Raw genomic sequence first — 12,494 nt, 5'->3', positions numbered from 1 at the left:
TGATCTACCTTGAATTGGTTTTGTGCAAGGTGACAGATAGGGGTTTATTTCATTTTGCTACATATGGATTTCCAGTTTACCCAGCACCATTTGTTGAAGAGGCTATCTTTTCTCCAACATATATTAATGGTGCCTTTGTCTAGTATGAGACCACTGTGTATATGTGGGTTTTGCCTCTTTGTCTTCTATTCTGTACCATTGAGAAGACCAACTTTTAAATAATTTTGTTTCTGTAGAATTGAAAGATAAGAAGTAAGATCTTCAAATTCAAGATGGAGCATTTACAGAAACTATTTGAGTGTTCAAGTGAGGCCATACTTTGCTCAACAAAGGGAAAATTTTTTCAGATGAAGAGATTATCCAGCATATCTTATGTAATATGATCCTCTGAAACAGTGTGGCAGAAATGAATGGTTCTATACGTACTTGGCACCTATATATTACATCTCCATGAGCAGGTGCTGGTCACAAAGTATACATAAAAAATGAGACACCATTAGGAATTTTTTCTAGGAAGGAATGTTAGTCTGGGAAAATGGCTTGTGAACCGGGGCCATACTGCGAGCTGTGCCTCAGGCTAGAGCTCTGTGCCTCAGACATGGTATCTACCCCAGGAAGATGTCAAAAAACATGGAAACCTGGCCTTTGGGATGGATGCCTTATTTTTAACCCCTTCAGGTGTGCTCTCTACCCCTCTCAACACTGCTCTGTGGCCACAGATGCTGACCTTCTGGGTTACCCCACTCAGTCACCTTATCCTTAGATTTCTGGGAGAATTTAGTGAGCTTTCACCAGTGATGCTACATAGCCTAGCTTGTTACAACAAATATCTATTTCTTTCTCATAATACAGGAGGACTGCTGATCAGCAGCACGTCTATGTCTCTGTGGTTCAACTGCAGGCTGCAGGGACACTGCAGTTCTATTCTACATATCTGTCTTCTCCTCTAGGGACTGCAGCTAAAGGACTAGATGAAAATGAAGTCAGGGCTTTAAATTCCTGGACTCCCTTCTTACCAGGGCTCTCTAATTTGGCCAGTTCCTTCTACTGAACCCCAGTTACTACTTGGAAGTCCCTTCCTAGAGCTATGTACTCTGGACCAAGTCCTTGCTCTCTTCTTTTTGACTCTTCAGGACAGAAAGCTGTACCTTTCTGTTTGATTTTCCTTCACTCCAACCAACTTTTAGTAACTAGTTCTTCTGTTCTCTTCTTAATTTCCCTGTTTGGGCTGTGCTGTATTTTGAGTGCATGTCTTCACCAAAGTTCATGTTGAGACTTTATTCCTCAATATGACAGTTTGGGGGGTGAGGCCTAGCAGAAGCCATTTGAGTCACAGGCATAGGGCCCACATAAATAGATTAATGCATTCTGGAGAGAAAAGGTTCTCACTTTCTGGGAACTGAGTCAGTTAATGTGAGAGTAGGTTGGTATAAAGCAAGGTGACCCTTCATGTTTTTTCTCTTTCCCTTGTGCTCCCACTTTTTTCCCCCACCATGTTATGATGAAGCATGAGGCCCTCTCCAGATGCAGCTGTCTGATCTTGAACTTCCTAACTTTAAGAACCATGAGCAAAATAAACGTATTTTCTTTATAAATTACCCAGGTGTTCTATTAGAGTAACAGAAAATGGGATAAGACAGGGTGCCATGGTTTTCCTACCTGGACCTAGGTGATTGGGCATTGTTATCCAAGCTGAAAACTGCATTGATAAACCTGTTCTCATAGGGTGGTCAAGGTTACAGGAGTGGTGTGAATGCCTGGGACAACAGAACCTAAATTCTGAGCCAGAAGAGTCAGCTTTCCAGCAATCACAATGCATCCTACAAAGTGACTACCTTTCCATTTATCTAACATCCCTGGTACTTGCCTTTGGTTAGAATTTCTTCACCTCTTCTGTTTCCCCTGGACATAACTGAGATCTTCATCTGATGATTCCACTGCTTCACAGGTCCAGAGCTACATCCAGGCCCATACCCTCAGATTTAGACCCTTTTTTATATTAATCCCTTCCTGGAATTTGATTGCAGCTTCCCCCCTTTGCCCCAAAAAGTTAATGCTAGAAATAAAAATAAGGTAACATAAATAAAGAATGCCTACTCATCAGTAGACTCTATATGGTTGAAGAATCAGTGAGCGTAAGGATAGGTCAGTAGAAATTTCCTAAGCATTTCAGCAAAGAAAAGAAGAAGGAAGGAAGGAAATAAACCAGAGCTATACCCCAAGAACAGTATCAAAAAGTAAAACAAAAATATAATTGGAATACCAGATGGAAAAGAAATAGAAGGAACAGAAGAAACTTTTTAAGTAACAATGACCAAGAACTTTCCAAAATTAATGCCAGACAAACCATAGATCTAAAGATAAATCTATATTGGATTAGGACTTCAATACCCTTAAGTCAGTAATAGATCCAACTAAACAACACAAAAAATTCTACATACGTAACTAAACATCATATTTAAACTATGAAAAACCAAAGGAAAAAAGAAAAATTTAATACATGGGACAATAATAACTCTTGTTATAATGTATTTTAATCATAAGAAGTATAGTCATCTGAAGGGGGCTTAAATTAGTTAAAATCATATTATAAACTTCAGGGCAACCACTTAAAAGCTTTTTGAAAAATAATTGATAAACTGAAAGAAGAGATAAAATGCAATCATATAAAATGTTCAGTTAAATCAAGAAAAAGCAGAAGAAGCTGCAAAAATACATAAAGAAGAAATTTGATGAATAGAAAACAATTCCAAACATGGTAAATATTACTTCACGTTCAGTGTGAATAGTCTAAGTATACCAAGTAAAATATAGCTATTATCCAAGTGAAGAAAAAAACACAAGACACAGCTATATGTCATCTACTGGAAACCACCTTAAAGATGAAGAATTTATTAAGTTAAAAATAAAGAAATGAAATGAGATACCATGCTAACAATAAGCAAAAGAAAGCTGGAGGCCTATACTAATTTCATACAAAACACTTCAGAAGGAAGATTATTAGGGTTAAAGAAGGGCTTTTCATAATAATAAAGGAGCTAATTCTCTATTTAGAATAGTAATCCTAAATGTCAATGCATCTAACAAGAAAATGTAAAAATATATGAGACAAAAACTGATAGAACTGAAAGATAAATCTATTTTATTGGATTAGGACTTCAATACCCTTAAGTCAGTAATAGATCAAGCAAGCTGGAATAAATAACTTGAATAGTCCCGTATCTATTAAAGGAGATTATTTTTTTTTTTTACTGAGAAGCTATTGAATTTCTTGAGTGTTTATTTTAAAAATTATTATCAATTCAGTCTAATTCATAATTAACTCCATTCTGGTTTTAAAAACAGGACTCATTCATCTATAAAAAAAGGATAAAGAAGAAAGAGAAAAATCCACTTCAAAGGCTCAATCATTTCCATTGCTTAAGGGCTTGCTATATGGACTCTTTATCCCATGCCAGTTTTGCATTTATGGTTTTTTTTAATTTATTATTGTTAGTTATTCAAAACATTACATAGTTCTTGATATATCATATTTCACACTTTGATTTAAGTGGGTTATGAGCTCCCATTTTTACCCATATACAGATTGCAGAATCACATCAGTTACACATCCATTGATTTACATATTGCCATACTAGTGTCTGTTGTGTTCTGCTGCCTTTCCTATCCTCTACTATCCCCCCTCCCCTCCCCTCCCCTCCCCTTTTCTCTCTCTGCCCCCTCTACTGACATTCATTTGTCCCCCTTGTATTATTTTTCCCTTTCCCCTCACTTCCTCTTGTATGTACTTTTGTATAACCCTGAGGGTCTCCTTCCATTTCCATGCAATTTCCCTTCTCTCTCCCTTTCCCTCCTACCTCTTATCCCTGTTTAATTTTAATCTTCTTCTCATGCTCTTCAACCCTACTCTGTTCTTAGTTACTCTCCTTATATCAAAGAAGACATTTGGCATTTGTTTTTTAGGGATTGGCTGGCTTCACTTAGCATAATGTGCTCTAATGCCATCCATTTCCCTGTAAATTCTATGATTTTGTCATTTTTTTATGCAGAGTAATACTCCATTGTGTATAAATGCCACATTTTTTTTATCCATTCATCTATTGAAGGGCATCTAGGTTGGTTCCACAGTCTTGCTATTGTGAATTGTGCTGCTATGAACATCGATGTAGCAGTGTCCCTGTAGCATGCTCTTTTTAGGTCTTTAGGGAATAGACCGAGAAGGGGAATAGCTGGGTCAAATGGTGGCTCCATTCCCAGCTTTCCAAGAAATCTCCATACTGCTTTCCAAATTGGCTGCATCAATTTGCAGTCCCACCAGCAATGTACAAGTGTACCCTTTTCCCCACATCCTCGCCAGCACTTGTTGTTTGACTTCATAATGGCTGCCAATCTTACTGGAGTGAGATGGTATCTTAGGGTGGTTTTGATTTGCATTTCTCTGACTGCTAGAGATGGTGAGCATTTTTTCATGTACTTGTTGATTGATTGTATGTCCTCCTCTAAGAAGTGTCTGTTCAGGTCCTTGGCCCATTTGTTGATTGGGTTGTTTGTTATTTTATTGTCTAATTTTTTGAGTTCTTTGTGTACTCTGGATATTAGGGCTCTATCTGAAGTGTGAGGAGTAAAGATTCGTTCCCAGGATGTAGGCTCCCTATTTACCTCTCTTATTGTTTCTTTTGCTGAGAAAAAACTTTTTAGTTTGAGTAAGTCCCATTTGTTGATTCTAGTTATTAACTTTTGTGCTATGGGTGTCCTATTGAGGAATTTGGAGCCCGACCCCACCGAATGTAGATCGTAGCCAACTTTTTCTTCTATCAGACGGCATGTCTCTGATTTGATATCAAGCTCCTTGATCCATTTTGAATTCACTTTTGTGCATGGTGAGAGAAAGGGATTCAGTTTCATTTTGTTGCATATGGATTTACAGTTTTCCCAGCACCATTTGTTGAAGATGCTATCATTCCTCCATTGCATGCTTTTAGCCCCTTTATCAAATATAAGATAGTTGTAGTTTTGTGGATTGGTTTCTGTGTCCTCTATTCTGTACCATTGGTCCTCCCGCCTGTTTTGGTACCAGTACCATGCTGTTTTTGTTACTATTGCTCTGTAGTATAGTTTGAAGTCTGGTATCGCTATACCGCCTGATTCACACTTCCTGCTTAGCGTTGTTTTTGCTATTCTGGGTCTTTTATTTTTCCATATGAATTTCATGATTGCTTTCTCTATTTCTACAAGAAATGCCTTTGGGATTTTGATTGGCATTGCATTAAACCTATAGAGAACTTTTGGTAATATCGCCATTTTGATGATGTTAGTTCTGCCTATCCATGAACAGGGTATATTTTTCCATCTTCTAAGATCTTCTTCTATTTCTCTCTTTAGGGTTCTGTAGTTTTCATTGTATAAGTCTTTCACCTCTTTTGTTAGGTTGATTCCCAAGTATTTTATTTTTTTTGAAGATATTGTGAATGGAGTGGTTGTCCTCATTTCCATTTCAGAGGATTTGTCGCTGATATACAGGAATGCCTTTGATTTATGCGTGTTGATTTTATATCCTGCCACTTTGCTGAATTCATTTATTAGCTCTAATAGTTTCTTTGTAGACCCTTTTGGGTCTGCTAGGTATAGAATCATGTCATCAGCAAATAGTGATAATTTAAGTTCTTCTTTTCCTATTTTGATGCCTTTAATTTCTTTCGTCTGTCTAATTGCTGTGGCCAGTGTTTCGAGAACTATGTTGAACAGAAGTGGTGAGAGAGGGCATCCCTGTCTTGTTCCAGATTTTAGAGGGAATGCCTTCAATTTTTCTCCATTCAGAATGATGCTAGCCTGAGGCTTAGCATAGATTGCTTTTACAATATTGAGGTATGTTCCTGTTATCCCTAGTTTTTCTAGAGTTTTGAACATAAAGGGATGCTGTACTTTGTCGAATGCTTTTTCAACATCTATCGAGATGATCATATGATTCTTATTTTTAAGTCTATTGATGTGGTGAATAACATTTATTGATTTCCGTATATTGAACCAGCCTTGCATCCCAGGGATGAATCCTACTTGATCATGGTGCACAATTTTTTTGATATGTTTTTGTATCCGATTCGCCAGAATTTTATTGAGGATTTTTGCATCTAGGTTCATTAGAGATATTGGTCTGTAGTTTTCTTTCTTTGAAGTGTCTTTGTCTGGTTTAGGTATCAGGGTGATGTTGGCCTCGTAGAATGAATTTGGAAGTTCTCCCTCTTTTTCTATTTCCTGAAGTAGCTTGAAAAGTATTGGTATTAGTTCCTCTTTAAAGGTTTTGTAAAACTCTGCTGTATACCCATCCGGTCCTGGGCTTTTCTTAGTTGGTAGTCTTTTGATGGTTTCTTCTATTTCCTCAATTGATATTGGTCTGTTTAGGTTGTCTATATCTTCCTGACTCAATCTGGGCAGATCATATGACTTAAGAAATTTATCTATGCCTTCACTATCTTCTAATTTATTGGAGTATAAGGATTCAAAATAATTTTTGATTATCTTCTGTATTTCTGAAATGTCTGTTGTGATATTGCCTTTTTCATCCCGTATGCTAGTAATTTGAGTTCTCTCTCTTCTTCTCTTTGCTAGCATGGCTAAGGGTCTGTCAATTTTGTTTATTTTTTCAAAGAACCAACTTTTAGTTTTGCCAATTTTTTCAATTGTTTCTTTGTTTCAATTTCATTAATTTCAGCTCTGATTTTAATGATTTCTTGCCTTCTACTTCTTTTGCTGTTGTTTTGCTCTTCTTTTTCTAGGATTTTGAGATGAAGTATGAGATCATTTATTTGTTGGTTTTTTCTTTTTTTAAGGAATGAACTCCATGCAATGAATTTTCCTCTTAGAACTGCTTTCAATGTGTCCCATAGATTCCGATATGTTGTGTCTGTGTTTTCATTCATCTCTAAGAATTTTTTAATTTCCTCCTTGATGTCTTCTATAACCCATTGATCATTCAGTAACCTATTGTTCATTCTCCAAGTGATGCATGATTTTTCCTTCCTTCTTTTATCGTTGATTTTCAGTTCCATTCCATTATGATCAGATAAGATGCATGGTATTATCTCTACTCCTTTATATTGTTTAAGAGTTTCCCTGTGACATAATATATGATCTATTTTTGAGAAGGATCCATGTGCTGCTGAGAAAAAAAGTGTAACTGCTTGATGTTGGGTAGTATATTCTATATATGTCAATTAAGTCTGGGTTATTAATTGTGTTATTGAGTTCTATAGTTTCCTTATTCAACTTTTGTTTGGAAGATCTGTCCATTGGTGAGAGAGGTGTGTTGAAGTCTCCCACGATTATTGTATGGTGGTCTATTAGACTCTTGAACTTGAGAAGAGTTTTTTTGATGAACATAGCTGCACCATTGTTAGGGGCATATATATTTATGATTGTTATGTCTTGTTGGTGTATGGTTCCCTTGAGCAGTATGTAGTGTCCCTCTTTATCCCTTTTGATTAACTTTGGCTTGAAATCTATTTTATTTGATATGAGTATGGACACACCTGCTTGTTTCCGAAGTCCATATGAGTGATATGATTTTTCCCAACCTTTCACCTTCAGCCTATGTATGTCTTTTCCTATCAAATGCGTCTCCTGTAGGCAGCATATTGTTGGGTCTTGTTTTGTGATCCATTCTACTAGCCTGTGTCTCTTAATTGGTGAGTTTAAGCCACTAACATTTAGGGTTATTATTGAGATATGGGTTGTTCTTCCAGCCATATTTGTTTATTTATGTTACTAAACATGGTTTGTTTTCCTCTTTGATTATTTTCCCCCCTTTACTGTCCTACCTCCCACTGTTGGTTTTCATTGTTATTTTCCATTTCCTCCTCCTGTAATGTTTTGCCGAGGATGTTTTGAAGAGATGGTTTTCTAGCTGCAAATTCTTTTAACTTTTGTTTATCGTGGAAGGTTTTAATTTCATCTTCCATCCTGAAGCTTAATTTCGCTGGAAACACAATTCTTGGTTGGAACCCATTTTCTTTCAGTGTTTGAAATATGTTATTCCAGGATCTTCTAGCTTTCAGAGTCTGTGTTGAAAGATCAGCTGTTATCCTGATTGGCTTACCCCTAAATGTAATCTGCTTCCTTTCTCTTGTAGCTTTTAAAATTCTCTCCTTATTCTGTATGTTGGGCATCTTAATTATAATGTGTCTAGGTGTGGTTCTCATGATTTTGCACATTCGGCGTCCTGTAGGCTTCTAGGATTTGGGATTCTGTCTCATTCTTCAAGTCTGGGAAGTTTTCTCGTATTATTTCATTGAATAGATTGCTCATTCCTTTGGTTTGAAACTCTGTCCCTTCCTGTATCCCAGTGACTCTTAAATTTGGTCTCTTGATGTTATCCCATATTTCTTGGATGTTCTGCTCATGGTTTCTTAACAGTCTTGCTGAGCTGTCTATGTTCTTTTCAAGTTGAAATACTTTATCTTCATTGTCTGATGTTCTATCTTCTAAGTGTTCTACTCTGCTGGTAGTATTCTCAATTGAGTTTTTAAGTTGGTTTATTGCTTCCTGCATTTCTAGGATTTCTGTTTGTTTGTTTTTTATAACCTCTATCTCCCTGTATAGTTGATCTTTTGCTTCTTGGATTTGTTTATGTAATTCATTGTTGAAGTGATCTTTCATTGTCTGATTTTGCTGTCTGATGTCTTCCTTGAGACTCCAGATCATCTGAAGCATGTATATCCTGAATTCTTTATCTGACATTCCATCTGCTGCAGCTATTATCTCTTCTAACGTTGAGTTGACCTGCATTGCTTGTGATCCTTTCTTTCCTTGTCTCTTCGCGTTTCTTTCTGCTTGGTGAAACTTTGTGCTATTGAATTTTCCCCCTATATATTTATATTGGTCTTGTATAGTTGCAAAGTCTCCCTCGCAGGCGCGGGTGGCAGCTCTGCCCCTCCTCCAATTGGGGCAATGTGCCTACCATGCCGGCAGGCCACTGGGCCTGTTCTGCCGGTCAGTAGCAGGTCCGCCTACCTTGCAGGAGTGTTTGGCGGCTCTGCCCCTCAGCAGGCCGCTGGGCCTGCTCTGTGGGTGGTCACAGTTCCGCCTACCTTGCAGGCGCGGGTGGTGGGGGGCGGCTCTGCCTCTCAGCAGGCCGCTGCTCCTGTTCTGCCGGTGGGTCGCAGGCCCGCCTACCTTGCAGGAGTGGTTGGCGGCTCTGCCCCTCAGCAGGCCGCTGGGCCTGCTCTGTGGGTGGTCACAGTTCCGCCTACCTTGCAGGCGCTGGGGGGGTGGCGGCTCTGCCTCTCAGCAGGCCGCTGCTCCTGTTCTGCCAGTGGGTCGCAGACCCCCCTACCTTGCAGGAGTGGTTGGCAGCTCTGCCCCTCCACGGGCCACTGGGCCTTTTCTGTCGGTGGTCACAGTTCTGCCTACCTGGCAGGCGCGGGGGGTGGGGGGCGGCTCTGCTCCTCAGTAGGCCGCTGGGCCTGTTCTGTGGGTGGTCACAGTTCCATCTACCTTCAGGAGATTAATTTTTAATTATTTAATTTTTTTGAAAAGGAAAGCACAAGGTCCAAGATGGTTCACTAGTAAATTCTACCAGACATATAAGGAAAAAAATAATACTAATTCTCTACAATTTCTTTCTAGAAAATAGAATGGAAAGGAACACTTCTTAATAAAATCTATGAGACAAGTATTATATTAATATCAAAACTAGATATAGACATTACACAAAAGGAAAACTATAAGCAAATATATCTCATAAACATAGATGCAAGAATCTTCAACAAAATACTAGCACATCAACCCCAAAATGCTTGGAAATTATATACCAAAACTAAACGGAACTTATTTCAAGTATGCAAGAGTGTTTCAATATTGAAAACTGGCCAGTTTAATACACCATAGTGACAGGCTAAAGAAAAAAAAACCATCATATCAATTGGTGAAAAACAGAAAGAGATAGAAATGAGTGGCTAGAGCGACCCTGAGGGGGCGGGTGGCAGGAAAAGCTTAGAACAGCTGCTGGAGGTGACGGAGCAGCAGCCCCACTGGGTGCGCTGGAAGACGAACCTTCCAGCTCCAGACAACCTGAGCCCAGGTTCCCACAGCTCAGTACAGCCATGTACGGAGGTGAAAGTGACGGGGCAGAACCAGGAGCAATTTTTGCTCCTGGCCAAGTCGGCCAAAGGGGCAGCGCTGGCCACACTCATCCACCAGGTGCTGGAGGCCCCTGGTGTCTACGTGATTGGGGAACTGCTGGATATGCCCAATGTTAGAGAGCTGGCTGAAAGTGACTTTGCTTCCACATTCCGGCTGCTCACAGTGTTTGCTTGTGGAACATATACCGACTACTTAGCTGAAGCCAGGAATCTTCCTCCACTCACTGAAGCTCACCTCTCAGTTGTCACCCTGGCTGCTAAAGTCAAGTGCATCCCATATGCAGTGTTGCTAGAAGCCCTTGCTCTGCTTAATGTGCAGCAGCTAGAAGACCTGGTGATTGAGGCTGTATATGCTGATGTGCTTCGAGGCTCACTGGATCAACGCAATCAGCGTCTAGAGGTTGACTACAGCATTGGACCGGACATCCAGCGCCAAGACCTTAGTGCCATTGCCCAAACCCTGCAGGAGTGGTGTGTGGGCTGTGAGGTTGTGCTGTCAGGTATCGAAGAGCAAGTGAGCCGTGCCAACCAGCACAAGGAGCAGCAGCTGGGCCTAAAGCAGCAGATTGAAAGTGAGGTTGCCAACCTTAAAAAAACCATTAAAGTTACAACAGCAGCATCTGCTGCAGCCACATCTCAGGACCCCGAGCAACACCTGACTGAACTGAGGAACCCAGCTCCAGGCACCAACCAGCGCCAGCCCAGCAAGAAGGCCTCAAAAGGGAAGGGGCTCGGAGGGAGTGCCAAGATTTGGTCCAAGTCGAACTGAAGGGATTCATTATTTCTTTCCTGGGGATATGGGGCCCCAGCTGCCTGTCTACCTGCCCCTTAGGAATCCTCAGAGAGCCTTCCTGTGCCCCTGGCCAGCTGATAATCCTAGTTCATGACCTTTCACCTCCTGCACCCCAAAGCATAGATTACATCTTTTCTAGGGAAGAGGCCAGTACAGGTCATATTTTTATTGGTACTTTTTGCTCTACATGATTTTCCCATGTGTTTCGTTGTTCCTTCTCCCTGTCATGCTCTCCTCTCTATTTCTTTAATAATTCAGCATCTGTCCCTGTTTATTACTTCTGTCATTGAGTAGGTGGGTAGTCCTGAAGGTTGCTCAGTCTCCAGCATAAGCCTCGGGTGTTCCTTCTACCACCCTTTCCCTGCATGTCAAATACCTGATTCCTACTCCCTACCCGTGCCTATTGGCTAGCATCTGAAGAGTGAGGGCCCTACCAGAATTCTTACCGTGAGAATTCTGGGAGCCAGTCTGCCATTCTGAGAGTGACTGGACACTTTCATTCTAGAGTCCCAGCACACTACAGTTTGCTTTCCCCCATCTTCCCCTTGGATCCTGGGAATGCTGCTGCTTCAATGATTCTAGAGCCTAAGAAGGACAGCTATTGAGATGTTGAGAAATGGTTCTTTCTTGGCTCTGACCATCTTGGGAAGCCCAATGGCAATCCTGGAAAGATTTATATCTCCTTTTGGAGTTTGGTGGGGAAGGGAATATAGATTGTATTTTTTAAAAAAGTATATATGCATATATCTATCTATAACAGAACAGAAATAAATATAAGAAGTCTATCTACAAACACGCCCAGAAAAAAAAAGAAAAGAAAAACAGAAAGAATATTTTGACAAAATTCAACACCCATTTGTGACCCCCCCCCCCCCGAACTAAGAATAGAGTGGACTTTCTCAACTTGTTAAAGAATATCTGTGAAAAACCTATAACTAGAATCATAGTTAATGGTAAGAGAAATGGATGCTTTCATCTTTTTTTTTTCATCCAAAAGTTCACCATATATTGTTTCTCAGAGTTAATATTTGTAAAACATTAATCCATACATGACATATGAATAATAGAATTTTATACAAATGGCATTATACTGTGATATTTTTATTAAAAATATATGTTTGAATTTTATTTTTTTTATTTTTAAATCTTTTTTTATATATATATATTTTAATTTTTTATTGTTGGTTGTTCAAAACATTACATAGTTCTTGATCTGATGTGATTCTGCAATCTGTATATGGGGTAAAAATGGGAGCTCATAACCCACTTGAATCAAAGTGTGAAATATGATATATCAAGAACTATGTAATGCTTTCATCTTAATCAGGAGCAAAACAGTAGTGGTCATATATTACCACTCATATTTGGCAGCATACTGGAAGTCTGAACTTGTGCAATAAGGAAATTAAAAGTACACAGATTAGAAAGAAAGAGCAGAAAAAGGTGCAGAAATACATACACACATGGGTTATCTATGTGGAAAACCTACATGAAAAGAATTGACAAAAACATACAAAAACTTCAGAAGGAGGAAGATTATTAGGGTTAAAGAAAGGCCTTTCATA

General features: G+C 39.3%; 1 protein-coding gene across 1 annotated transcript; it reads left to right on the top strand.

The window, feature by feature from the left end:
• Positions 1-535: 535 nt before the first annotated feature.
• On the top strand, positions 536-11,650 carry LOC124093435 (COP9 signalosome complex subunit 7a-like). The gene is made up of 2 exons (XM_046445851.2): positions 536-601; positions 9,955-11,650. The coding sequence occupies exons 1-2, from the start codon at positions 536-538 to the stop codon at positions 10,903-10,905; spliced, it is 1,017 nt and encodes a 338-aa protein (XP_046301807.1). The 3' UTR covers positions 10,906-11,650.
• The last annotated feature ends 844 nt before the right edge of the window (positions 11,651-12,494 follow it).

Source organism: Marmota monax, unplaced genomic scaffold, assembly GCF_021218885.2.
Source record: "Marmota monax isolate L192 unplaced genomic scaffold, Marmota_monax_Labrador192_F-V1.1 WCK01_AAM20220418_F8-fsc00124, whole genome shotgun sequence".
NCBI classification, from domain to species: Eukaryota; Metazoa; Chordata; class Mammalia; order Rodentia; family Sciuridae; genus Marmota; species Marmota monax.
Note: the sequence above shows the minus strand (reverse complement) of the source record. Positions and strands in the feature narration are given on the sequence as shown.

Excerpts from the sequence above, each read along its gene's own strand:
- LOC124093435 (XM_046445851.2), top strand. The coding sequence starts at position 536 with ATGGCTTGTGAACCGGGGCCATACTGCGAGCTGTGCCTCAGGCTAGAG. Across the intron at positions 602-9,954 it reads AGCTCTGTGCCTCAGACATG|AGCGACCCTGAGGGGGCGGG; the intron begins GTATCTACCCCA and ends ATGAGTGGCTAG.